This window comes from Oncorhynchus kisutch, linkage group LG22, assembly GCF_002021735.2.
Source record: "Oncorhynchus kisutch isolate 150728-3 linkage group LG22, Okis_V2, whole genome shotgun sequence".
In the NCBI taxonomy this organism is placed as follows: Eukaryota; Metazoa; Chordata; class Actinopteri; order Salmoniformes; family Salmonidae; genus Oncorhynchus; species Oncorhynchus kisutch.
The window spans coordinates 54462567-54490202 of NC_034195.2; the positions used below are offsets into that span (position 1 = coordinate 54462567).

Sequence of the window (27636 nt, forward strand, 5' to 3'; positions counted from 1 at the left end):
AAAAAAAATCCAGAAAATCACATTGTAGTATTTTTAATGAATTTATTTGCAAATTATGGTGGAAAATAAGTATTTGGTCACCTACAAACAAGCAAGATTTCTGGCTCTCACAGACCTGTAACTTCTTCTTTAAGAGGCTCCTCTGTCCTCCACTCATTACCTGTATTAATGGCACTTGTTTGAACTTGTTATCAGTATAAAAGACACCTGTCCACAACCCCAAACAGTCACACTCCAAACTCCACTATGGCCAAGACCAAAGAGCTGTCAAAGGACACCAGAAACAAAATTGTAGACCTGCACCAGGCTGGGAAGACTGAATCTGCAATAGGTAAGCAGCTTGGTTTGAAGAAATCAACTGTGGGAGTAATTATTAGGAAATGGAAGACATACAAGACCACTGATAATCTCCCTCTGTCTGGGGCTCCACACAAGATCTCACCCCGTGGGGTCAAAATGATCACAAGATTGGTGAGCAAAAATCCCAGAACCACACGGGGGGACCTAGTGAATGACCTGCAGAGAGCTGGGACCAAAGTAACAAAGCCTACCATCAGTAACACACTACGCCGCCAAGGACTCAAATCCTGCAGTGCCAGACGTGTCCCCCTGCTTAAGCCAGTACATGTCCAGGCCCGTCTGAAGTTTGCTAGAGAGCATTTGGATGATCCAGAAGAAGATTGGGAGAATGTCATATGGTCAGATGAAACCAAAATATAACTTTTTGATAAAAACTCAACTCGTCGTGTTTGGAGGACAAAGAATGCCGAGTTGCATCCAAAGAACACCATACCTACTGTGAAGCATGGGGGTGGAAACATCATGCTTTGGGGCTGTTTTTCTACAAAGGGACCAGGACGACTGATCCTTGTAAAGGAAAGAATGAATGGGGCCATGTATCGTGAGATTTTGAGTGAAAACCTCCTTCCATCAGCAAGGGCATTGAAGATGAAACGTGGCTGGGTCTTTCAGCATGACAATGATCCCAAACACACCGCCCGGGCAACGAAGGAGTTGCTTCTTAAGAAGCATTTCAAGGTCCTGGAGTGGCCTAGCCAGTCTCCAGATCTCAATTCCATAGAAAATCTTTGGAGGGAGTTGAAAGTCTGTTGCCCAGCAACAGCCCCAAAACGTCACTGCTCTATAGGAGATCTGCATGGAGGAATGGGCCAAAATACCAGCAACAGTGTGTGAAAACCTTGTGAAGACTTACAGAAAACGTTTGACCTCTGTCATTGCCAACAAAGGGTATATACAAAGTATTGAGAAACTTTTGTTATTGACCAAATACTTATTTTCCACCATAATTTGCAAATCAATTCATAAAAAATAAAAAAATTCCCCTCATTTTGTCTGTCATAGTTGAAGTGTACCTATGATGAAAATAACAGCTCTACGTGATTTGAAAACCGAGGGGGTATTCAAGTTTTATGGAATTCACATTTGAACTAAGAGCACTGGGTGAGCAAAGACCACAGTGGGCTTCTATTTTGAGGTAACGATAGCAGATCTAAGAGGGCAGTTGAAATTAATGGTTTCAAGATTACAACTGACAACACCCCCTGGCAGTACAGACAACAGTACGATGATGACGCTCCTAGATGGTCTGGGTGGCGTCATGGTCCAGGCTCCTAGATGGGCTGGGTGGAGTCTGGGTCCAGGCTCCTAGATGGGCTGGGTGGCGTCATGGTCCAGGCTCCTAGATGGGCTGGGTGGAGTCATGGTCCAGGCTCCTAGATGGTCTGGGTGGCGTCATGGTCCAGGCTCCTAGATGGGCTGGGTGGAGTCTGGGTCCAGGCTCCTAGATGGGCTGGGTGGCGTCATGGTCCAGGCTCCTAGATGGGCTGGGTGGCGTCTGGGTCCAGGCTCCTAGATGGTCTGGGTGGCGTCATGGTCCAGGCTCCTAGATGGTCTGGGTGGAGTCATGGTCCAGGCTCCTAGATGGTCTGGGTGGAGTCATGGTCCAGGCTCCTAGATGGTCTGGGTGGAGTCATGGTCCAGGCTCCTAGATGGTCTGGGTGGTGTCATGTTCCAGGCTCCTAGATGGTCTGGGTGGCGTCATGGTCCAGGCTCCTAGATGGTCCGGGTCCAGGCTCCTAGATGGTCTTTTGTTTATAAAAAGTCTCAATTGTCTAAAGTCATGCCGACCGAGTGGTAGCAGTATTTAAAGTCATGCCACCCGAGTGGCAGCAGTATTTAAAGTCATGCCAACCGAGTGGCAGCAGTATTTAAAGTCATGCCAACCGAGTGGCAGCAGTATTTAAAGTCACGCCAACCGAGTGGCAGTAGTATTTAAAGTCACGCCAACCGAGTGGCAGTAGTATTTAAAGTAACGCCAACCGAGTGGCAGTAGTATTTAAAGTCACGCCAACCGAGTGGCAGTAGTATTTAAAGTCATGCCAACCCGAGTGGCAGTAGTATTTAAAGTCATGCCAACCGAGTGGCAGTAGTATTTAAAGTCATGCCAACCCGAGTGGCAGTAGTATTTAAAGTCATGCCAACCGAGTGGCAGTAGTATTTAAAGTCATGCCAACCGAGTGGCAGTAGTATTTAAAGTCACGCCAACCCGAGTGGCAGTAGTATTTAAAGTCAAGCCAACCCAGTGGCAGTAGTATTTAAAGTCACGCCAACCCAGTGGCAGTAGTATTTAAAGTCACGCCAACCCAGTGGCAGTAGTATTTAAAGTCACGCCAACCCAGTGGCAGCAGTATTTAAAGTCACGCCAACCCAGTGGCAGTAGTATTTAAAGTCACGCCAACCCAGTGGCAGTAGTATTTAAAGTCACGCCAACCCAGTGGCAGCAGTATTTAAAGTCACGCCAACCGAGTGGCAGTAGTATTTAAAGTCATGCCAACCCGAGTGGCAGTAGTATTTAAAGTCATGCCAACCGAGTGGCAGTAGTATTTAAAGTCATGCCAACCGAGTGGCAGTAGTATTTAAAGTCATTCCAACCCGAGTGGCAGTAGTATTTAAAGTCATGCCAACCGAGTGGCAGTAGTATTTAAAGTCATGCCAACCGAGTGGCAGTAGTATTTAAAGTCATGCCAACCGAGTGGCAGTAGTATTTAAAGTCACGCCAACCGAGTGGCAGTAGTATTTAAAGTCACGCCAACCCAGTGGCAGTAGTATTTAAAGTCACGCCAACCCAGTGGCAGTAGTATTTAAAGTCACGCCAACCCAGTGGCAGTAGTATTTAAAGTCACGCCAACCCAGTGGCAGTAGTATTTAAAGTCACGCCAACCCAGTGGCAGTAGTATTTAAAGTCACGCCAACCCAGTGGCAGTAGTATTTAAAGTCACGCCAACCCAGTGGCAGTAGTATTTAAAGTCACGCCAACCCAGTGGCAGTAGTATTTAAAGTCACGCCAACCCAGTGGCAGTAGTATTTAAAGTCACGCCAACCCAGTGGCAGTAGTATTTAAAGTCACGCCAACCCAGTGGCAGTAGTATTTAAAGTCACGCCAACCCAGTGGCAGTAGTATTTAAAGTCACGCCAACCCAGTGGCAGTAGTATTTAAAGTCACGCCAACCCAGTGGCAGTAGTATTTAAAGTCACGCCAACCCAGTGGCAGTAGTATTTAAAGTCACGCCAACCCAGTGGCAGTAGTATTTAAAGTCACGCCAACCCAGTGGCAGTAGTATTTAAAGTCACGCCAACCCAGTGGCAGTAGTATTTAAAGTCACGCCAACCCAGTGGCAGTAGTATTTAAAGTCACGCCAACCCAGTGGCAGTAGTATTTAAAGTCACGCCAACCGAGTGGCAGTAGTATTTAAGCCAGATATAAAGTGTTAAGAGCTGAAACATTTCACAGCTGCGACTCAGAGCGGCACCAGATATAATTGGAGGCTTTTCATAGCCTTTTAGGGGTGTTGGATCAGCTCCATAAAACCCAGTTTCATTAGTTCTGATTTACTCTTTTTTTTAAATGTAATTTCAAATCAAATGTATTTATAAAGCCCTTCGTACATCAGCTGATATCTCAAAGAGCTGTACAGAAACCCAGCCTAAAACCCCAAACAGCAAGCAAAGCTGGTGTAGAAGCACAGTGGCTAGGAAAAACTCCCTAGAAAGGCCGGGAACCTAGGAAGAAACCTAGAGAGGATCCAGGCTATGTGGGGTGGCCAGGCCTCTTCTGGTGTCACGTGCACTACGACAGCAGCAGCCGTCCTCATTGGCTGAAATCCTTCACCGTAGTACAAGGTCTTAGCTCCAGGAACCAAGATGTGCCCATTTCATGTCTATTTCATGTTTACTTCAAATAAAGTTGCTCTACTCTACATACTAGTCTTATTACATGTTTTAAACATATCTTGTTTGAACCGAGTGTAACGGATGTGAAGCGGCTATCTTAGTTAGCGGTGGTGCTGAGGTAACGGATGTGAAACGGCTAGCTTAGTTAGCAGTGGTGCTGAGGTAACGGATGTGAAACGGCTAGCTTAGTTAGCGGTGGTGCTGAGGTAACGGATGTGAAACGGCTAGCTTAGTTAGCGGTGTGCGCTAAATAGTGTTTCAATCAGTGACGTCACTCGCTCTGAGACCTTGGAAGTAGTTGTTCCCCCTTTGCTCTGCAAGGGCCGAGGCTTTTGTGGAGCGATGGGGAACGATGCTTCGTGGGTGGCTGTTGTTGATTTGTGTGCAGAGGGTCCCTGGTTCGAGCCCAGGTAAGGGCGATGAGAGGGACGGAAGCTAAACTGTTACACATACTGGACTGTTATGTATGACTCATTCTATTCCCTGACACCTATCAGTTTCCTCTCCTGGCCAACTTCTTCCTGGAGGAGGAGCCAGGCGGAGTGGGCAGTAAAGGCATTAAAGTGAGACCTGCCCGACCGGGGGTGAAGCCAACCAATAAGAATCTCAGGACCACCGTGGGGGAGAAGGTAGGTGACCAATCATGTTTACATCGCTTAGAAAAGAAACCAATAAACACAAATAGAATTACTATACTTATCATTAAAACAACATATTGTACAGACTTTTTTTATTTTTATTGTCAAATGAAAGTCATTTAGCCGACTACCTTTTCTTGCGATTGGTATGTGTAATAGAGCTTGGACCTTGACAAGTCTGTCTGTATCCTCTCTATGTATGTGACACTGTGTTTCCTTCTAGTTCCGCAGTTCTCTGTACCTGCTGATGGAGACGCTGAACGCCACCACTCCTCACTACGTACGCTGCATCAAGCCCAACGAGGAAAAGATGCCATTCGAGTAAGTAGGCCCGAGCACGGTACCTACTTGATACTCTACGTCCGTCGGGATGAGGTCATTAAAAACCGCAAACGATCTTCTGCTACTGTAGTCTGTGTTGTCACTGTGCCCTGTCCCATGAGAGATCAGTCTCTTATGAGCTCTGGACTGTATTTGTAGTTTAGTATTGCATGATGTGTAAAATGAGGCTTGAAATCTGTGGCAAGACTCCAGTACTTTGGTCTCTTCAAAGGGTTCATTCTGAAGTCTTTGTGTGTTGGATGTTTCTCAATACGTCTTCTTGATATCCCGGAGTGTGTCCTGGGGGTGTTTCTCAATACGTCTTCTTGATATCCCAGTGTGTCTTGGGGGTGTTTCTCAATACGTCTTCTTGATATCCCGGAGTGTGTCCTGGGGGTGTTTCTCAATACGTCTTCTTGATATCCCAGTGTGTCTTGGGGGTGTTTCTCAATACGTCATCTTGATATCCCAGAGTGTGTCCTGGGGGTGTTTCTCAATAAGTCATCTTGATATCCCGGAGTGTGTCTTTATGTCTCGTCAGGTATGACTCTAAGCGGGTGGTCCAGCAGCTGAGGGCGTGTGGAGTCCTGGAGACCATTCACATCAGCGCTCAGAGCTACCCCTCCAGGTGATCCTAAACCAGCATCCACCCCTCCATACTTCCAACAGTAACACAGCAGTGAAATCTACAGGCCAGTTTCCCCGAGTACAGATTCATCAGTCCTGGACTAAAAACGACGCTCTTTTCTCTTCTTTTTTTTGAGAATCTTTGTTGAAAGTGCTTTTTAGTCCAGGACTTTTCTGTGTCCCGGGAAACGTCCTTACAAGCTTAACCTTTTTGTATTAACTGAACTGTGTTCTGATTGGTCAGGTGGACCTACATAGAGTTCTACAGCCGGTACAGTATACTGATGAGCCAACAGGAGCTGGTTCTCACCGACAAGAAGCAGACTTGTAGGACGGTGCTGCAGAGGCTGATTCAGGTGAGGGTTGAACGTATACAGGAGATGTGAGTCAACCTCCCCCCGTCCCCGTCCCCCTGCTTGCTTGCTTTTATAGCAGTCTTCTGATCTGTGTTCTTAACTTTTAGAATATTAGTTGAAAGTCTCCCGTTGACATCGATGAAAAGGCAAGAGTTGTGCATGTGCTTTTAAACACAACGCTGAACTGTCTCCTTGGTGAATCTGTTGCGGCGTAGATCCAGGTCGATCTGTTCTTTTTATATAAAGGTCCTTTTTGCAAACCGCTTTCCCAGGACTCCAACCAGTACAAGTTTGGCCGGACCAAGATCTTCTTCCGAGCGGGTCAGGTGGCGTACTTGGAGAAGTTGCGATTGGACCGTCTCCGAGGGGCGTGTGTGACCATCCAGAAGCATGTGAGGGGGTGGAGCCACAGGAGGACGTTCCTCCGTATGAGGGAGGCGGCCATCATCCTGCAACAGTACGTCCGCGGACAGAGACGGATACGGTGAGTGTCTTCACAACCACTACAACAGGCAGTAGACTGAGACGGTGAGTGTCTTCACAACCACTACAACAGGCAGTAGACTGAGACGGTGAGTGTCTTCACAACCACTACAACAGGCAGTAGACTGAGACGGTGAGTGTCTTCACAACCACTACAACAGGCAGTAGACTGAGACGGTGAGTGTCTTCACAACCACTACAACAGGCAGTAGACTGATACGGTGAGTGTCTTCCCAACCACTACAACAGGCAGTAGACTGAGACGGTGAGTGTCTTCACAACCACTACAACAGGCAGTAGACTGAGACGGTGAGTGTCTTCCCAACCACTACAACAGACAGTAGACTGAGACGGTGAGTGTCTTCCCAACCACTACAACAGGCAGTAGACTGAGACGGTGAGTGTCTTCACAACCACTACAACAGACAGTAGACTGAGACGGTGAGTGTCTTCACAACCACTACAACAGGCAGTAGACTGAGACGGTGAGTGTCTTCACAACCACTACAACAGACAGTAGACTGATACGGTGAGTGTCTTCCCAACCACTACAACAGGCAGTAGACTGATACGGTGAGTGTCTTCACAACCACTACAACAGGCAGTAGACTGATACGGTGAGTGTCTTCCCAACCACTACAACAGGCAGTAGACTGAGACGGTGAGTGTCTTCCCAACCACTACAACAGGCAGTAGACTGAGACGGTGAGTGTCTTCCCAACCACTACAACAGGCAGTAGACTGAGACGGTGAGTGTCTTCACAACCACTACAACAGGCAGTAGACTGAGACGGTGAGTGTCTTCACAACCACTACAACAGGCAGTAGACTGAGACGGTGAGTGTCTTCACAACCACTACAACAGGCAGTAGACTGAGACGGTGAGTGTCTTCCCAACCACTACAACAGGCAGTAGACTGAGACGGTGAGTGTCTTCCCAACCACTACAACAGGCAGTAGACTGAGACGGTGAGTGTCTTCCCAACCACTACAACAGACAGTAGACTGAGACGGTGAGTGTCTTCCCAACCACTACAACAGACAGTAGACTGAGACGGTGAGTGTCTTCCCAACCACTACAACAGGCAGTAGACTGAGACGGTGAGTGTCTTCCCAACCACTACAATAGGCAGTAGACTGAGACGGTGAGTGTCTTCACAACCACTACAACAGGCAGTAGACTGAGACGGTGAGTGTCTTCCCAACCACTACAACAGGCAGTAGACTGATACGGTGAGTGTCTTCACAACCACTACAACAGGCAGTAGACTGATACGGTGAGTGTCTTCACAACCACTACAACAGGCAGTAGACTGATACGGTGAGTGTCTTCCCAACCACTACAACAGGCAGTAGACTGAGACGGTGAGTGTCTTCCCAACCACTACAACAGGCAGTAGACTGAGACGGTGAGTGTCTTCCCAACCACTACAACAGACAGTAGACTGATACGGTGAGTGTCTTCACAACCACTACAACAGGCAGTAGACTGAGACGGTGAGTGTCTTCACAACCACTACAACAGGCAGTAGACTGATACGGTGAGTGTCTTCCCAACCACTACAACAGACAGTAGACTGAGACGGTGAGTGTCTTCCCAACCACTACAACAGACAGTAGACTGAGACGGTGAGTGTCTTCCCAACCACTACAACAGACAGTAGACTGAGACGGTGAGTGTCTTCCCAACCACTACAACAGACAGTAGACTGATTCGGTGAGTGTCTTCACAACCACTACAACAGGCAGTAGACTGAGACGGTGAGTGTCTTCACAACCACTACAACAGACAGTAGACTGAGACGGTGAGTGTCTTCACAACCACTACAACAGGCAGTAGACTGATACGGTGAGTGTCTTCCCAACCACTACAACAGACAGTAGACTGAGACGGTGAGTGTCTTCCCAACCACTACAACAGACAGTAGACTGATTCGGTGTGTGTCGTGGACGGACGGACGGAAAGTATTCAGACCCCTTGACTTTTTCCACATTTTGTTACGTTACAGCCTTATTATAAAATGGGTGACATTGTTTTTTCCCCCCCTCATCAATCTACACACGATACCCCATAATGACAAAGGAAAAACACATTTTTATACTTTTGTTTTATTTATAAAAAATTAAAAACTGATATCACAGTTACAGAAGTATTCTGACCTTTTACTCAGTACTTTGTTGAAGCACCTTTGGCAGCGATTATAGTCTTGAGTCTTCTTGGGTTTGACGCTACAAGCTTGGCACACCTGTATTTGGGGAGTTTCTCTAATTTTATTCTCTGCAGGTCCTCTCAAGATCTGTCAGGTTGGATGGTTGGTTGGACATCTCCAGAGATGTTCGATCTATCCAAAATGTAGATGTGTTCGTAAACCACTTCTCTAATCTTTTTGGCTCTATAACAAAGAACAAACAGAAAAACACATGATAAATTACAAATCTTAGAATCAACTATTAAAGACGACCAGAACCCACTGGATTCTCCAATTACATTGAACTACAGGACAAAATACAAACCCTCCAACCCAAAAAGGGCTGTGGTGTTGATGGTATCCTCAAATGAAATGATACAGTCCATGAATTACAATTGACAATTACATTTATTTTATTTTATTTTATTTACCCCCTTTTCTCCCCAATTTTGTGGTATCCAATTGTTAGTCTCTCCCGAGCCCGAACGGGAGTTGTACTAAGGTCGAAAGCCATGTGTCCTCCGAAACACAACCCAACCAAGCCGCACTGCTTCTTAACACAGAGTGCATCCAACCAGCCAGCCGCACCAATGTGTTGGAGGAAACACCGTGCACCTGGCGACCTGGTTAGCGTGCACTACGCCCGGCCCGCCACAGGAGTCCCTAGTGTGCGATGAGACACTCTAGACCACTGCGGAAGGCCATACTTAAACTCTTTTAACATCATTCTCAGCTCAGACATCTTCCCCAATATTTGGAACCAAGGATTGATAACCCCAATCCACAAAAGATGGTAGTTATCACATGCTGTTAGCCTCTTCTTCTTTTCACCCTTCCTCCTCCTCCTCCTCCTTGGCATTGTGGGAATATTGAGATCCATATTAGAAGGATCGTGGTCGTCTCTCCCCGTCTCTCTAGTAAATCGGTGACGGCTGCAGCGTTGAAACAGGGCTGGGCTGCCGTGGTCATTCAGAGGTACTGGAGAGGTCATCTCACCAGACAGATCTTTAGAATGGTCCGGTCCTCCTCAATCATCATCCAGGCCTTCACTAGAGGCTGGATCGCCAGAAAACGCTATAAAAAGGTATTGTGCTGTGTTCTATCTGAAATAGTGTTGATAGCTACAGCTAAATCAAATCTATCTACCAGCTGAGACCGCATTGGGAATTTGACTAGATGTCAGTAGTCTGTTTTTATTAATGCGTCTGTGTGTGTCAACTCTCAGATGGTGGAGGTGCAGAAAGCACTGATCTTACAGAAGTACGCCCGGGCGTGGCTCGCCAGGAGACGCTTCCAGACCCTGCGGCGCCTGGTACACAACGTGCAGCTCTCCTACCGGTGCCAGCAGCTCAGGAAGAAACTGGAGGATCAGGTTAGAACGCCCCCCCAAAAAAACAGTACAACACTGACCTGGAAGAGGTGGGGTGGAGTCTTGTTGGAAGAGGTGGGGTTAGTGGGGTGGAGTCTTGTTGGACGAGGTGGGGTTAGTGGGGTGGAGTCTTGTTGGACGAGGTGGGGTTAGTGGGGTGGAGTCTTGTTGGACGAGGTGGGGTTAGTGGGGTGGAGTCTTGTTGGACGAGGTGGGGTTAGTGGGGTGGAGTCTTGTTGGACGAGGTGGGGTTAGTGGGGTGGAGTCTTGTTGGACGAGGTGGGGTTAGTGGGGTGGAGTCTGGTTGGACGAGGTGGGGTTAGTGGGGTGGAGTCTTGTTGGACGAGGTGGGGTGAGTGGGGTGGAGTCTTGTTGGACGAGGTGGGGTGAGTGGGGTGGAGTCTTGTTGGACGAGGTGGGGTTAGTGGGGTGGAGTCTTGTTGGACGAGGTGGGGTTAGTGGGGTGGAGTCTTGTTGGACGAGGTGGGGTTAGTGGGGTGGAGTCTTGTTGGACGAGGTGGGGTTAGTGGGGTGGAGTCTTGTTGGACGAGGTGGGGTTAGTGGGGTGGAGTCTTGTTGGACGAGGTGGGGTTAGTGGGGTGGAGTCTTGTTGGACGAGGTGGGGTTAGTGGGGTGGAGTCTTGTTGGACGAGGTGGGGTGAGTGGGGTGGAGTCTTGTTGGACGAGGTGGGGTGGAGTCTTGTTGGACGAGGTGGGGTGGAGTAACAGAGAACGTACTGTAAACTCACTCCACAGCTAACTTGAAATGTAGCAGATGGTGTTGATGGGATACATTTTCTGGTCTGGGTCTTAGTCTCAACTCATGATCTCTGACTAGACCATAGTGTTTAGTCACTCAACTCGTGAGGTCAAGAAACACCACTGTATAGCATTTCTTTGATGTCTGTCCTTCCAGGGCAAAGAGAACTGTGGGTTGCTCGAGAGGCTGACAAGTCTGGCCGGTGCTCACGCCCAAGGTCTCGACAAGCTGCACAGTCTGGAGGCCCAGCTGGGGAAATCAGCCACTGAGAAGGCCTCGCTAGAGGAGCGATCGAAGAAGAGCAAGGAGGACGCCGCCAAGACGATCGCCCAGCTTCAACAGGAAAAAGACGGGTTCATCGTGCAAAAACAGGACTTGGAAAAGAAGCTTGCCGATACAGCAACAGAGATGAAAGGTAAAGAGGAAGGAAATGATGGCTCAGATTGTTCTCTCTTTTTAAACCTCGTAAAGAAAAAAAAAGAAGGTGGTCAGTAGTCTAGTTCAGGATTGCACTGGCATATATGATCTTGGTCCACCGAGCTGGATAACACTGTTACTATGGATTAGGATTGGGTGATATTTCGATAGTGTCAGATATCGAAGATAATTAAGAGCCCTCGTCGATGGTGACTACAGCCTATTTCAACTTTACTGGCACCACACCGTAAAGAGCCTCAATAAATATGTTATAAACCATTTACAGAATACAAGAGTAAAGCAAAATGTCATTTTTTTTTTCTCTCTCTCTCAATGTCAATGATTTTCGCCATGTAACATACTCTATTTTAAAAGCCTCATTTTGTATTTTTCGTCGCCTCAATTCGATATGAATATGACTTCAGTTTTTATGCATGCTGGCTGGCATTCTCCCTCCATGCTACTTCATGATCAAACAACACATGTATCAGACAGTTTGAAATGGTTTTGAATAAGCTAGGACACAATAGGTAATAATGAGAGGTAAAACGACCAATAGCAAGAGAGAACAATTGAACAAGCAGTTTTTTATTTTTTTGAACAAAGCTTTACCGTTGAGCAAAGCTTAGTGTATTATAGATGTATGTATCCTTCTTCCTTGTGAACCAAAAAAAAACAACCAAAAAACGAATCCTACTAAAGCTAAAGTTACAAAGATTTTTTTTTTTCTTCCCCTATTCTAATAAAGTGGGTCATGTCCTAAAGTTGCAGTTTTCAAATGGGAACCATTTTGAAGGTCAGTCTCTCTATCGGCCATTTTCTATCACCGCTTTATTTTGAAGGATAAATATTACAGGTAACAAGAGGTGAAATTGAATTTCCATAGGTTGTAGGCTATCTACAAATATAGAAGCCTAGACCTACAAATTTGAATAAATTAATAATCAGCCAGTTGTGGGGGACAGCAGAGTTATGTGCTCTTCAGCCGGGCCCTTGATGATTTCACAACCCCCGTCCGTCCGTCCATCCATCGACACACACACACACACACACACACACACCACTTTCGTGCCACAGCTCCAACAGAGGCGACAAAAAAAAGTATTGTTTAGCTCCAAAATATATTTAGTCATGAATCCTCTCGTCCCTCCCGTAGCATGTGAGCTTGCGCTAGCTGTCTTTTAAAAAGGTATTTCTTGCCAATAAGGGGCGATACCATCTTTATATCACCATGTTTTATGGGCACTTAATCACGATTGGACAGAGGTTGACATCACCCAAACCTACAAGTATGGGTCCAGAATATTATCCCCTTATAGTAATTTTATACTGTGTTTCACTTCTTTAATTTCTAGATGGCTTCGATCAAATCAAGACTACTCTGAAAGAAGATCTGGAACGAGAAGAAAGATTGAGGAAGTAAGAGTTGCTTCGTGTACCTATACCGTTTTTTAAAACTTCTGAGCCGACCTATACCAAGCTAAGCTGTACTGGGCTGGCCTGGTTACTCATCCACCATAGTAGCAGGAACAGTGGGAATATCTGAGCCAGTCCAGTATGGGTCGGGGCCAGTCCAGTATGGGTCAGGGCCAGTCCAGTATGGGTCAGGGCCAGTCCAGTATGGGTCAGGGCCAGTCCAGTATGGGTCAGGGCCAGTCCAGTATGGGTCAGAGCCAGTCCAGTATGGGTCAGAGCCAGTCCAGTATGGGTCTGAGCCAGTCCAGTATGGGTCTGAGCCAGTCCAGTATGGGTCTGAGCCAGTCCAGTATGGGTCTGAGCCAGTCCAGTATGGGTCTGAGCCAGTCCAGTATGGGTCTGAGCCAGTCCAGTATGGGTCTGAGCCAGTCCAGTATGGGTCTGAGCCAGTCCAGTATGGGTCTGAGCCAGTCCAGTATGGGTCTGAGCCAGTCCAGTATGGGTCTGAGCCAGTCCAGTATGGGTCTGAGCCAGTCCAGTAATGGTCTGAGCCAGTCCAGTAATGGTCAGGTCCAGTCCAGTAATGGTCAGGTCCAGTATGGGTAAGTACAGTGTTGTTCAGGTCAGGTCCAGTGTTGTGAAAAGGACACGATATTGATCTAGTTTAGTTTCTCAGGATTGCAGAGAACAACCTTGACCTGCAGAAGGAGGACCATGAGAAGGAGGTGGAGATTCTGAGGGAGGAGAACAGGAGGCTGAAGGAGGAGAGAGTCCGCCTGCAGAGACAGACGGAGGAGGGGGCACAGGTCAACACTGATCTACAGGACCAGGTCATACAGCTCACCAAGCACGTCAAGGTGAGGTTCAAAGGTCATTGGTCGTACAGCTCACCATGCACGTCAAGGTGAGGTCAATTGGTCGTATAGCTCACAAGCATGTCAAGGTGAGGTCATTTGGTTGTACAGCTCACCAAGCATGTCAAGGTGAGGTCATTGGTTGTACAGCTCACCAAGCAAGTCAAGGTGAGGTCATTTGGTCATACAGCTCACCATGCACGTCAAGGTGAGGTCATTGGTCGTACAGCTCACCATGCACGTCAAGGTGAGGTCATTGGTCGTACAGCTCACCATGCACGTCAAGGTGAGGTCATTGGTCGTACAGCTCACCATGCACGTCAAGGTGAGGTCATTTGGTCGTACAGCTCACCAAGCATGTCAAGGTGAGGTCATTTGGTCGTACAGCTCACCAAGCATGTCAAGGTGAGGTCATTTGGTCGTACAGCTCACCAAGCATGTCAAGGTGAGGTCATTTGGTCATACAGCTCACCAAGCATGTCAAGGTGAGGTCATTTGGTCATACAGCTCACCATGCACGTCAAGGTGAGGTCATTGGTCGTACAGCTCACCATGCACGTCAAGGTGAGGTCATTTGGTCATACAGCTCACCATGCACGTCAAGGTGAGGTCATTGGTCGTACAGCTCACCATGCACGTCAAGGTGAGGTCATTGGTCGTACAGCTCACCATGCACGTCAAGGTGAGGTCATTGGTCGTACAGCTCACCATGCACGTCAAGGTGAGGTCATTTGGTCGTACAGCTCACCAAGCATGTCAAGGTGAGGTCATTTGGTCGTACAGCTCACCAAGCATGTCAAGGTGAGGTCATTTGGTCATACAGCTCACCAAGCATGTCAAGGTGAGGTCATTTGGTCATACAGCTCACCAAGCATGTCAAGGTGAGGTCATTTGGTCATACAGCTCACCATGCACGTCAAGGTGAGGTCATTGGTCGTACAGCTCACCATGCACGTCAAGGTGAGGTCATTTGGTCGTACAGCTCACCAAGCACGTCAAGGTGAGGTCATTTGGTCGTACAGCTCACCAAGCATGTCAAGGTGAGGTCATTTGGTCGTACAGCTCACCAAGCATGTCAAGGTGAGGTCATTTGGTCGTACAGCTCACCAAGCATGTCAAGGTGAGGTCATTGGTCGTACAGCTCACAAGCATGTCAAGGTGAGGTCATTTGGTCATACAGCTCACCATGCACGTCAAGGTGAGGTCATTGGTCGTACAGCTCACCATGCACGTCAAGGTGAGGTCATTTGGTCGTACAGCTCACCAAGCACGTCAAGGTGAGGTCATTTGGTCGTACAGCTCACCAAGCATGTCAAGGTGAGGTCATTTGGTCGTACAGCTCACCAAGCATGTCAAGATGAGGTCATTTGGTCGTACAGCTCACCAAGCATGTCAAGGTGAGGTCATTGGTCGTACAGCTCACCATGCACGTCAAGGTGAGGTCATTGGTCGTACAGCTCACCAAGCATGTCAAGGTGAGGTCATTTGGTCATACAGCTCACCAAGCATGTCAAGGTGAGGTCATTTGGTCGTACAGCTCACCAAGCAAGTCAAGGTGAGGTCATTTGGTCGTACAGCTCACAAGCAAGTCAAGGTGAGGTCATTGGTCGTACAGCTCACCAAGCATGTCAAGGTGAGGTTCAAAGGGTGAAGGATTACTTGACTGATGTATTGATTGATTGGGTGGTTAGTTCATTGATTGATTTTCCTCTTCCAAGGTTATACCTGAGTTACGGAAGGATCTTCATAACCTCCAAACCCAGAGAGATGATCTGGACCGGAGAATGAAGGGGCAGTCAGAAGAAGCGATAGGTACAGTAGGTCTACTCTGTTAATTCTTACTACTGTGCCCTATACTGTCTGGCTACCCATCCACCATAGTTGCTGATGCAGTGGAAAGGACAATGTGAAAAAAATATATCCGAGCCAGTCCAGTGTGGTGTAAGTTCAGGTACAGTGTGGGTCAGGTACAGTACAGTGTGGGTCAGGTACAGTACAGTGTGGGTCAGGTACAGTACAGTGTGGGTCAGGTACAGTACAGGGTGGGTCAGGTACAGTACAGGGTGGGTCAGGTACAGTACAGGGTGGGTCAGGTACAGTACAGGGTGGTTCAGGTCCAGTCCAGTATGGTTCAGGTCCAGTATGGTTCAGGTCTGGTACAGTGTAGGGTGGTTCAGCTCCGGTTCAGTAGTAGGGTGGTTCAGCTCCGGTTCAGTAACAGGGTGGTTCAGCTCCGGTTCAGTAACAGGGTGGTTCAGCTCCGGTTCAGTAACAGGGTGGTTCAGTAACAGGGTGGTTCAGTAACAGGGTGGTTCAGTAACAGGGTGGTTCAGTAACAGGGTGGTTCAGTAACAGGGTGGTTCAGTAACAGGGTGGTTCAGGTTCAGTAACAGGGTGGTTCAGGTTCAGTAACAGGGTGGTTCAGGTTCAGTAACAGGGTGGTTCAGGTTCAGTAACAGGGTGGTTCAGGTTCAGTAACAGGGTGGTTCAGGTTCAGTAACAGGGTGGTTCAGGTTCAGTAACAGGGTGGTTCAGGTTCAGTAACAGGGTGGTTCAGGTTCAGTAACAGGGTGGTTCAGGTTCAGTAACAGGGTGGTTCAGGTTGTCGAGTACAGGGTGGTTCAGGTCGGCATGATAGTGTGAAAAAAGGATGAAGTGCTTCCAAAAGATTTTGTCGCCAGGCCGTGATCGTTTTGTTGCCAGGCCATGATCGTTTGTGACTCTTTTCCTATAGCTAAGATGAGTGTGATTACAAGACAACTTCTTGGTGGCATGATGGAAGAGGAGGTCATTTCCAGGTAGTGTAATTTCTATACATATGTAACTATATTATTCTCTATACATATTTTGGACAATGAGAGGTTCAATCCAGTTTACATGTTTTTTTGTTAAAAGGTTGGCCTCCGATGGGCCAGAACAGATATATGAAGCTGGGGATCTGTTGACGGCTTTTGATGGGCTGCAGAAAGCTACCAGGTCTGACACGTTTGGTTTTTCCCATCCACAAACCCCTACTGGTCCCAGATCAGTTTGTGCTGTCTCCACAAACCCCTACTGGTCCCAGATCAGTTTGTGCTGTCTCCACAAACCCCTACTGGTCCCAGATCAGTTTGTGCTGTCTCCACAAACCCCTACTGGTCCCAGATCAGTTTGTGCTGTCTCCACAAACCCCTACTGGTCCCAGATCAGTTTGTTGTCTCCCAAAAAGAACTACTGTATGGTCATTGTCGTGATGCTTGCAATCCCAAGGTTGTGGGTTCAATTCCCACAGAGCTCACATGTACAAAAAATGTATACACTCACTATGCTGAAAGTGTCTGTGGATGAAAGCAGCTGCTACGTGACAGAATGTTAGCACTGCTACGTGACAGAATGTTAGCACTGCTACGTGACAGAATGTTAGCACTGCTACGTGACAGAATGTTAGCACTGCTACGTGACAGAATGTTAGCACTGCTACGTGACAGAATGTTAGCACTGCTACGTGACAGAATGTTAGCACTGCTACGTGACAGAATGTTAGCACTGCTACTGTAAGGATTCACATGGCCGTTCTGCCCTAATGTGAGCAATAAACCTTACTGAGTGTTTAGAAAATAGACATCTCTATTTCACACGGTGATCATTTGACATCCAAGGCTAGTGAATTAAGCTGTCTGACACTGGTCTGACTGTGTGTTTGTGACTGACTGTGTGACTTGTTTGTGACTGTGTGTGAGTGTTTGTCTGTTCGTCTGTCTGACACTGGTTGGTTGTCTGTCTGACACTGGTCTGACTGTGTGTTTGTGACTGACTGTGTGACTTGTTTGTGACTGTGTTTGTCTGTTCGTCTGTCTGCCGCCAGAGTGCTGGAGAGAAAGCAGAAGGAACAGAAAGAGGTCTCCGACAGCCAGGTAGAGGGGCTGACGTTCAAGGTGGAACACCTGCAGAACGAAAACAATCAGCTGCAGAAACTGTTCCAAGAAAAAATGTCTGTCAACGACAGCATCGGCCAGGAAGTGACCAGACTGAACCAGGAAAACATGGTCATACCGGAACTGAAGCAGACGGTGTCAGAGCTACAACGACATAAACAGGAACTGGAGGAGCAACTGGAGGAGCAGACCAGAGGGATGACAGGTAGACACAGTACACTACACCATCACTTCGACCTCTAGGTTCGGGGTCAACTCAGGAAGTCATTACAATCATTTATCTTCTTTTTTTTCTCTTTTTTAGAACAAATTGAGGAGATATCAAAAAAGCTTCAGATGAATGTTGAAGAGGAAGCCTCCCAACGCAGGTACGGTAGTATATACGGTGGTAGTATATACGGTAGTAGTAGTAGTACGGTAGTATATACGGTGGTAGTAGTAGTAGTAGTACGGTAGTATATACGGTAGTAGTAGTAGTACGGTAGTATATACGGTAGTAGTAGTAGTACGGTAGTATATACGGTGGTAGTAGTAGTAGTAGTAGTACGGTAGTAGTAGTAGTACGGTAGTATATACAGTAGTAGTACGGTAGTATATACAGTAGTAGTACGGTAGTTGTACGGTAGTAGTATGTACGGTAGTAGTTGTACGGTAGTAGTTGTACGGTAGTAGTATGTACGGTAGTAGTATGTACGGTAGTAGTATGTACGGTAGTAGTAGTACGGTAGTAGTTGTACGGTAGTAGTATGTACGGTGGTAGTAGTAGTACGGTAGTAGTAGTAGTACGGTAGTAGTAGTAGTACGGTAGTAGTAGTACGGTAGTAGTAGTACGGTAGTAGTAGTATATACAGTAGTAGTAGTACGGTAGTATATCCTCAAGCCCTGAAATCATATAACAATATTCCATTGTCTGCAGATGCTTTTATCCAAAGCGACTTGCAGGACAGTGAGTGCATACATTTACACTGTGTGTGTGTGTATCTATATCTCAATCCCAACGGGAATTGAACCCACAACCACTATCTCGACATGCTAGCACCACACCCTTACCAGCTCAACCACAATCAAGCCGTCATTACTATTCTGATCTCGACTGACCCCCTAACCTCTCTGTTCAGGCTGTTGGAGCAGCATGAGCAGGTGGAGCGGGAGAAGGAGGAGGTGGAGAGGAGAGTGGAGGAGCTGGAGGAGGTGCTCAGGAGACAGAAGAACACTGAGACCGAGGCCAAGACCAGATTCACTCAGGAGGCATCACGACTCACTGCAGAGAACATGGTGTGTGACTGACTTTGTTTGTGACTGACTGTTTGTTTGTGACTGTTTGTGAGAGACTGACTGTTTGTGACTGTTTGTGAGAGACTGACTGTTTGTGACTGTTTGTGAGAGACTGACTGTTTGACTGTTTGTGAGAGACTGACTGTTTGTGAGAGACTGACTGTTTGACTGTTTGTGAGAGACTGACTGTTTGTGAGAGACTGACTGTTTGACTGTTTGTGAGAGACTGACTGTTTGTGAGAGACTGACTGTTTGACTGTTTGTGAGAGACTGACTGTTTGTGAGAGACTGTTTGAATGACTGTTTGTTTGACTGACTGTTTGTGACTGTGTGTGTGTAATTCAGTCCGTGTGATATTTACGTTTAATTCCAGGACTTTGAAGAACAGCTCGACATGAAGGATCGGTTGATAAGGAAGCTGCAAAATAAAATCAAGAGTCTTCAAACATCCGAGAAAGGTAACATGATTATGCACTGACAAAGTAAACTTCTGGTACATTCTATCTATCATTCGATATTCAGCTCATTTCCTGTTTATTTTGTGGTTTCAGCCAATCAAACGCCAGCGCCCACTATTCCCAAAGAATACCTCGGAATGTTGGAGTACAAGAGGGAGGATGAACCCAAGCTCATTCAATACATAATTCTGGGTAATGAACACGTCACCATTCTTGTTGGAGTTGACGTCGTTTTTAAAGTATCGCATGACCCCAGAGGTCTACGTGGCCTAAGAAAATAGATCACACGAACCTGAGAGGATGAACTAACAACTGGTTCTCACTATGAAAGTGTGACATCTCAAACAACAGCAGCAGTATACATGTCTGTTACTGGGTTGTGTTCATTAGGCATCAAATGGAACATGATCCCCAACATGGCCGCCCAGCTTCTCTTCCTGTGTGTCCGTTAATCTGGCCCATGTTTGTAACTGTCCTATGTTTGCAGACCTGAAGCCCAGGGGGGTAGTGGTCAACATGATCCCCAACATGGCCGCCCAGCTTCTCTTCATGTGTGTCCGCCACGCTGACTACCTCAACGACGGAGCAAAGCTCAAGTCCCTGATGAACGCCATCATCAGTGGGGTGAAGAAGGTCATCACGGTAAGCTGGGTCGGCGCTCTATTCTGTTCCTGCTTTTCACAGTTCTTCATATGACTCTGGAAACTCATAACAGGCCAAAGTGTGTGTGTGTGTGTGTGGTGAAGAAGGTCATCACGGTAAGCTGGGTCAGCCCTCTATCCTGTTCCTGTTCTGCATTTCACAGTTCTTCATACGACTCTGGAAACTCATAACAGACCAAAATGTACTGTGGTTCTTTGTGTGTGTAAGTTCACTGTAGCTTCTTCTTCTTTTGTCCCTGGGGGAATGAAAGACCTTGTTTACATTCAAATGCGGATGTTCTCAGGATTTTTGTTGTTGTTTTTTATGTTGTAATTTGTTTACCTGTCTCAGGATCACCAAGCAGACTTTGAATTGCTGTCGTTCTGGCTCTCGAACATGTACCACATGCTCAACTGTCTGAAGCAGTACAGTGGAGAGGAGGTACTCTACTATTTTATACAGCACACCTTCAGGGGTTCTATCCACAGATAATATACCAGTCCATATGTTGTTTCATATTTACGTAGTAATACTCTGACCTAAAGATCTGTTGTTTATTATTGTAAAATGTAAATTTTTATCCGGCGTTTTCCACAGGAGTTTATGAAACAGAACTCTCCGCGTCAGAAAAAGAACTGCTTGCAGAACTTCGACTTGTCTGAACACAGACAGATCTTCAGTGATCTGGCCATCCGTATCTACCACCAGTTTATATCTGTTATGGAGAAGGCTCTAATGCCTATGATCGGTAGGTTACTCTCATAAGATAACAACTTGTCTGAACACAGACAGATCTTCAGTGATCTGGCCATCCGTATCTACCACCAGTTTATATCTGTTATGGAGAAGGCTCTAATGCCTATGATCGGTAGGTTACTCTCATAAGATAACAACTTGTCTGAACACAGACAGATCTACCACCAGTTTATATCTGTTATGGAGAAGGCTCTAATGCCTGTTATGGAGAAGGCTCTAATGCCTATGATCGGTAGGTTACTCTCATAAGATAACAACTTGTCTGAACACAGACAGATCTACCACCAGTTTATATCTGTTATGGAGAAGGCTCTAATGCCTGTTATGGAGAAGGCTCTAATGCCTATGATCGGTAGGTTACTCTCATAAGATAACAACTTGTCTGAACACAGACAGATCTACCACCAGTTTATATCTGTTATGGAGAAGGCTCTAATGCCTGTTATGGAGAAGGCTCTTATGCCTGTTATGGAGAAGGCTCTTATGCCTGTTATGGAGAAGGCTCTTATGCCTGTTATGGAGAAGGCTCTTATGCCTGTTATGGAGAAGGCTCTAATGCCTATGATCAGTAGGTTACTCTCATAAGATAACAACTTGTCTGAACACAGACAGATCTACCACCAGTTTATATCTGTTATGGAGAAGGCTCTTATGCCTGTTATGGAGAAGGCTCTAATGCCTGTTATGGAGAAGGCTCTAATGCCTGTTATGGAGAAGGCTCTAATGCCTGTTATGGAGAAGGCTCTAATGCCTGTTATGGAGAAGGCTCTAATGCCTGTTATGGAGAAGGCTCTAATGCCTGTTATGGAGAAGGCTCTAATGCCTGTTATGGAGAAGGCTCTAATGCCTGTTATGGAGAAGGCTCTAATGCCTGTTATGGAGAAGACTCTAATGCCTGTTATGGAGAAGGCTCTAATGCCTGTTATGGAGAAGGCTCTAATGCCTGTTATGGAGAAGGCTCTAATGCCTGTTATGGAGAAGGCTCTAATGCCTGTTATGGAGAAGGCTCTAATGCCTGTTATGGAGAAGGCTCTAATGCCTGTGATCGGTAGGTTACTCTCATAAGATAACAACATGATATACAGTACCAGTCAAAGGTTTGGACACACCTACTCATTCCAGGGTTTTTTTCTTCTTCATTTTTTACTATTTTCTACATTTTAGAATAATAGTGAAGACATAAAAACTATGAAATAACAGATGGAATCATGTAGTAACTCCCAAAAAAGGGTTAAACAAATCAAAATATATTTTAGATTCTTCAAAGTAGCCACCCTTTGCCTTGATGACAGCTTTGCACACTCTTGGCATTCCTACAGGGAGTAGGAGGGTGCTTGTCCCACTAAGCGCAAACCAGATGGGATGGCATATCGCTGCAGAATGCTGTGGTAGCCATGCTGGTTTAGTGTGCCTTGAATTCTAAATAAATCGCTGACCGTGTCACCAGCAAAGCGCCCTCACACCTCCTCCTCCATGCTTCACGGTGGGAACCACACATGCAGAGATTATCCTTTCACTTACTCTGCGTCTCACAAAGACACAGCGGTTGGAACCAAAAATCTCTAATTTGGAGATTTCCACCAGTCTAATGTCCATTGCTCGTGTTTCTTGGTCCAAGCAAGTCTCTTCTTCTTATTGGTGTCCTTTAGTAGTGGTTTCTTTGCAGCAGTTCGACCATGAAGGCCTGATTCACACAGTCTCCTCTGAACAGTTGAAAGAAATTCCACAAATTACCGTTTAACAAGGCACACCTGTTAATTTCAAATCAAATGTATTTATAAAGCCCTTCTTACATCAGCTGATATATCAAAGTGCTGTACAGAAACGCAGCCTAAAACCCCAAACAGCAAGCATTGCAGGTGTAGAAGCACGGTGGCTAGGAAAAACTCCCTAGAAAGGCCAAAACCTAGGAAGAAACCTAGAGGAACCAAGCTCTGAGGGGTGGCCAGTCCTCTTCTGGCTGTGCCGGGTGGAGATTATAACAGAACATGGCCAAGATGTTCAAATGTTCATAAATGACCAGCATGGTAAAATAATAGCAATCACAGAGAAGTACTCCAGATATAACAGACGGACCCTAGCTCCCCGACACATAAACTACTGCAGCATAAATACTGGAGGCTGAGACAGGAGGGGTCGGGAGACACTGTGGCCCCGTCCGACAATACCCCCGGACAGGGCGAAACAGGCAGGATATAACCCCACCCCCTTTGCAAAAGCACAGCCCCCAAACCACTAGAGGGATATCTTCAACCACCAACTTACCATCCTAAGACAAGGCCGAGTATAGCCCACAAACATCTCCGCCACGGCTAGGGATGGCATGTAAGAGCACCAGTAAGCCAGTGACTCAGCCCCTGTAATAAGGTTAGAGGCAGAGAATCCCAGTGGAGAGAGGGGAACCGGCCAGGCAGAGACAGCACCTCGTGAAGCTGGTTGAGAGAATGCAAAGCTGTCAAGGCAAAGGGTGGCAACTTATATGAAATATATTTTGATTTGTTTTAACACTTTTTTGGTTACTACATGATTCCATAGTTTTGATGTCTTCACTATTATTTTACAATGGTACTGTACATTGATATGATACATACATTGATAGTCACTTTCCATTAAATATTTGTAGAAATCCAAGAAAGTATTGTTATATAAAGGTTAAAAATGTTGATCAAGGTTTTCACTCATTCACACATGCATACAGTACCTGTTGTACATAAGGAGTGTGTGTCTGTTTCCTCCAGTTCCTGGTATGCTGGAGCACGAGAGTCTCCAGGGAATCTCTAGTATGAAGCCTACAGGTTTCCGTAAGCGTTCCAGCAGCATCTATGAGGACCAGGAGATCTACACCATCTCTTCTCTCCTCCAGCAGCTCAGTCTATACCACAGCACTATGAGTCAGCACGGCATGGAGGAGGGGCTGGTCAGACAGGTAGGAGGGGGGGGGGGGGGCAGACAGGTAGGAGACGGGGGGTCACTCAGGGTCTGGTCAGACAGGTAGGAGGGGGGGATTAGACAGGTAGGGGGGGTCAGACAGGTAGGAGACGGGGGGTCACTCAGGGTCTGGTCAGACAGGTAGGAGGGGGGGATTAGACAGGTGGGGGGGGTCAGACAGGTAGGAGGGAGGGGGGGTCAGATGGGTAGGAGGGGGGGGTCACTCAGGGTCTGGTCAGACAGGTAGGAGTGGGGGGGGGGTTCAGACAGGTAGGAGATGGGGGGGGGGGGGGGTCAGACAGGTAGGGAGGGGGGTCACTCAGGGTCTGGTCAGACAGGTAGAGGGGGGGTCAGACAGGTAGGAGATGGGGGGGGGTCAGATGGGTAGGAGGGAGGGGGGTCAGAGAGGTGGGGGGGGGGGGATCAGACAGGTAGGAGATGGGGGGGGGGGATCAGACAGGTAGGAGATGGGGGGGGGGGATCAGACAGGTAATAGATGGGGGGGGGGATCAGACAGGTAGGAGATGGGGGGGGATCAGACAGGTAGGAGATGGGGGGGGGGGGGGGGGATCAGACAGGTAGGAGATGGGGGGGGGGGGGATCAGACAGGTAGGAGATGGGGGGGGATCAAACAGGTAGGAGCTGGGGATGGGGGGGGTCAGACAGGTAGGAGGGGGGGATTAGACAGGTAAGAGGGGGGGGTTACTCGGGGTCTGGTCAGACAGGTAGGAGCGGGGGGGGGGGGGTCAGACAGGTAGGAGCGGGGGGTCAGACAGGTGGGAGGGGGGAGCAGTGTGTGTGTCGGGGGGCTGTAGGGGAAAGGAGTAAACTCCGTCTTGGGATTAATTGTGGGGTTGCACAGGTATCGATTATTGGGCCTCTATGATTTTCAGGTTATATTCGCATCTACCTGTGTTTGTGTCTGACCCTGTGTTGTCCCAACAGGCTGTGAAACAGACTTTCTTCCTGGTGGGTGCGGCCACACTCAACAACATCCTGCTACGCAAAGACATGTGCTCCTGTAGGAAGGGCATGCAGATCAGGTAGGTGTGTGTGTGTGATGAACAAGAAGAAACAGAGGAAGAGATGGAAAGTTAAATCCTCCCCAGCAAACAGTGAAAGTTCCTACAACGTTTGTTAAAACGTAGCAACATGTTTCAGGTCCCTGTCTGTATGTTAGGTAACGTAGCAACATGTTTCAGGTCCCTGTCTGTATGTTAGGTAACGTAGCAACATGTTTCAGGTCCCTGTCTGTATGTTAGGTAACGTAGCAACATGTTTCAGGTCCCTGTCTGTATGTTAGGTAACGTAGCAACATGTTTCAGGTCCCTGTCTGTATGTTAGGTAACGTAGCAACATGTTTCAGGTCCCTGTCTGTATGTTAGGTAACGTAGCAACATGTTTCAGGTCCCTGTCTGTATGTTAGGTAACGTAGCAACATGTTTCAGGTCCCTGTCTGTATGTTAGGTAACGTAGCAACATGTTTCAGGTACCTGTCTGTATGTTAGGTAACGTAGCAACATGTTTCAGGTCCCTGTCTGTATGTTAGGTAACGTAGCAACATGTTTCAGGTACCTGTCTGTATGTTAGGTAACGTAGCAACATGTTTCAGGTCCCTGTCTGTATGTTAGGTAACGTAGCAACATGTTTCAGGTCCCTGTCTGTATGTTAGGTAACGTAGCAACATGTTTCAGGTCCCTGTCTGTATGTTAGGTAACGTAGCAACATGTTTCAGGTCCCTGTCTGTATGTTAGGTAACGTAGCAACATGTTTCAGGTCCCTGTCTGTATGTTAGGTAACGTAGCAACATGTTTCAGGTCCCTGTCTGTATGTTAGGTAACGTAGCAACATGTTTCAGGTCCCTGTCTGTATGTTAGGTAACGTAGCAACATGTTTCAGGTCCCTGTCTGTATGTTAGGTAACGTAGCAACATGTTTCAGGTCCCTGTCTGTATGTTAGGTAACGTAGCAACATGTTTCAGGTACCTGTCTGTATGCTACTGTAGGTAGTGTAGCAACATGTTTCCAGGTGTAATGTCCAGTTACCTGTTTGTTTTCCAGGTGATTGGAACCAGCGACCTTTTCGTTTACTGTCCGAATGCCCCCTAACCGCTAGGCTACCTGTTTTGCAGGTGTAACATCAGTTACCTGGAGGAGTGGCTGAAGGAGAAGGACCTCGTGCAGGGTACCAGTGCCATGGAAACTCTGAAGCCTCTGTGTCAGGCTGCCTGGCTACTGCAGGTCAACAAGACCACTGATGACGACGCCAAGGAAATCATAGAACAATGCTCTGAACTCAACACTGTACAGGTACTGAAGGACTATGTACTACAGGGTTCCCCAACTAACAATAAACTATTTTTATTTTTTTACATTTTATTGTTGGACAGTAAACACTGTAAAAGCACCAGGAAATAAGCACTAAGTGATTTTAATTTAGGAAATCAGTTCTCAACTATTCCCACGTGTAATAAAGAGATGTGATTGTATACACATGTAAGCAAGGTTTGAAGTTATTTTAGTCAAATATATCTGTTTGTTTGTGTATTTCTTGTGGTCAATTTGCAGTCTGTAAATTTATTAGTAATTATGTTCTGGTCCCCTGACGATCCGCTCAAGAAAGGATCGTCCCGCGGCTGAATCTAGTTGATGTTTCTTGCTGTACTACATTACCCATAATGCTTTGACAAGACGCTAACAAAATGTTGTACCCCTATCCTTACAGATACTTAACACGGGCAGTACTTTAGATTGACTGTTTTTTGTCAATATTACTCAGTGTCACTGACAGAACCTTGTTTATTGTCCTGTTCTAGATTGTCAAGATTCTGAATTCTTACACTCCCATTGATGATTTTGTTCTAGATTGTCAAGATTCTGAATTCTTACACTCCCATTGATGATTTTGTTCTAGATTGTCAAGATTCTGAATTCTTACACTCCCATTGATGATTTTGAGAAAAGGGTGGCACCGTCATTTGTCCGCAAAGTTCAGGTAAGGTGTAAATGTGCATCCCGATCTCGATCATGTGACAAGGATCATGTGCACCTGAATTATTATGAAATTATTTTAATCACATCAGTTCCAGTATATGGAAATTCAAGACAATCCAAAACCAGTTCCATGAACTAAATTTAAGAAAATAATGTATTTCCCTTGTCCTCAGGGCTTGCTCCAGGACCGTGAGGGGGGATCCTCCCAGCTGATGTTAGACACCCAGTATCGTTTCCAGGTCACCTTCCCCTTCACCCCGTCCTCTCAGGCCCTGGAGCTACTACAACTGCCATCTAGCCTCAGACTGGGCTTCATCACCAGGATCTAACCCCTGACCTCTGGGGGAGGCGGTAGCCTTGACTTTAGAGAAGCGGTCCATTAACCTAAAGGTTGCTGGTTTGAATCCCAGGGATGACGGGGGAAAGGCTGGCAGGAGTGAGGTGCCACTGTCTACCAGCGTCTCAGGTGTCACCAACTGCCATTGTAGCCAAATAGCTTTTTTTTAAACGATTAGTGTTTTTCATTTACACTCGTAATACAGTTTGAAATAAATATTACTCTGACGTCTGATGAATTTTGTGACGTAAATGCAGATGCTGTTGCAGAGCTAAATGCTTGGGAGTACAGTGAGAAACTTTACTTCTCAGCTGGATGAGATGAGAAATGCAGTTCTGCAGAAAACAGTTTTAAGCTCAATATCAAACTGCTGTTTTTTGTTGTAGTAAATTCAAATATGTCTACTCAATGTTTTGGAGTAACATGCACACTACATCAAATGTCTTTTTTTGTTTTGTTTTCAAATATATATTTTGTAAATCATACTGTAGAAGTATTTTTGTATCTTAAATAATATTCTGAACAAAAATATAAACGGAAACATACAAAAATTTCAGAGATTTTACGGAGTTACAGTTTATATAAGGAAATCAGTCAATTAAAATAAATGCATTAGGTGCCTAATTTGACTGGGAATACAGATATACATCTG

At 46.6% G+C, this 27636-nt stretch overlaps 1 protein-coding gene across 3 annotated transcripts in view; it reads left to right on the forward strand.

Moving 5' to 3' along the window:
- The window catches only part of LOC109880178 (unconventional myosin-Vc), a 51061-nt gene extending 23592 nt beyond the window's left edge, over positions 1 to 27469 (forward strand). For 2 of the 3 annotated variants that reach the window (XM_031801526.1, XM_031801528.1), the window contains exons 15-40: positions 4749 to 4880; positions 5113 to 5210; positions 5752 to 5838; positions 6082 to 6193; positions 6466 to 6677; positions 9784 to 9949; positions 10091 to 10237; positions 11151 to 11409; positions 12767 to 12830; positions 13504 to 13684; positions 15400 to 15493; positions 16416 to 16479; positions 16577 to 16657; positions 17526 to 17800; positions 17900 to 17963; positions 18714 to 18870; positions 19244 to 19328; positions 19422 to 19520; positions 19816 to 19970; positions 20322 to 20411; positions 20568 to 20718; positions 23465 to 23652; positions 24600 to 24697; positions 25786 to 25963; positions 26568 to 26648; positions 26821 to 27469. In XM_031801526.1, the coding sequence (XP_031657386.1) occupies positions 4749 to 4880; positions 5113 to 5210; positions 5752 to 5838; positions 6082 to 6193; positions 6466 to 6677; positions 9784 to 9949; positions 10091 to 10237; positions 11151 to 11409; positions 12767 to 12830; positions 13504 to 13684; positions 15400 to 15493; positions 16416 to 16479; positions 16577 to 16657; positions 17526 to 17800; positions 17900 to 17963; positions 18714 to 18870; positions 19244 to 19328; positions 19422 to 19520; positions 19816 to 19970; positions 20322 to 20411; positions 20568 to 20718; positions 23465 to 23652; positions 24600 to 24697; positions 25786 to 25963; positions 26568 to 26648; positions 26821 to 26976 (3474 nt within the window). In that variant the 3' untranslated portion in view covers positions 26977 to 27469. Of the gene's footprint in view, positions 1 to 4748; positions 4881 to 5112; positions 5211 to 5751; positions 5839 to 6081; positions 6194 to 6465; positions 6678 to 9783; positions 9950 to 10090; positions 10238 to 11150; positions 11410 to 12766; positions 12831 to 13503; positions 13685 to 15399; positions 15494 to 16415; positions 16480 to 16576; positions 16658 to 17525; positions 17801 to 17899; positions 17964 to 18713; positions 18871 to 19243; positions 19329 to 19421; positions 19521 to 19815; positions 19971 to 20321; positions 20412 to 20567; positions 20719 to 20762; positions 20839 to 23464; positions 23653 to 24599; positions 24698 to 25785; positions 25964 to 26567; positions 26649 to 26820 lie in introns of all 3 variants that reach the window. The other variant, XM_031801527.1, reaches the window with a different exon arrangement.
- The last annotated feature ends 167 nt before the right edge of the window (positions 27470 to 27636 follow it).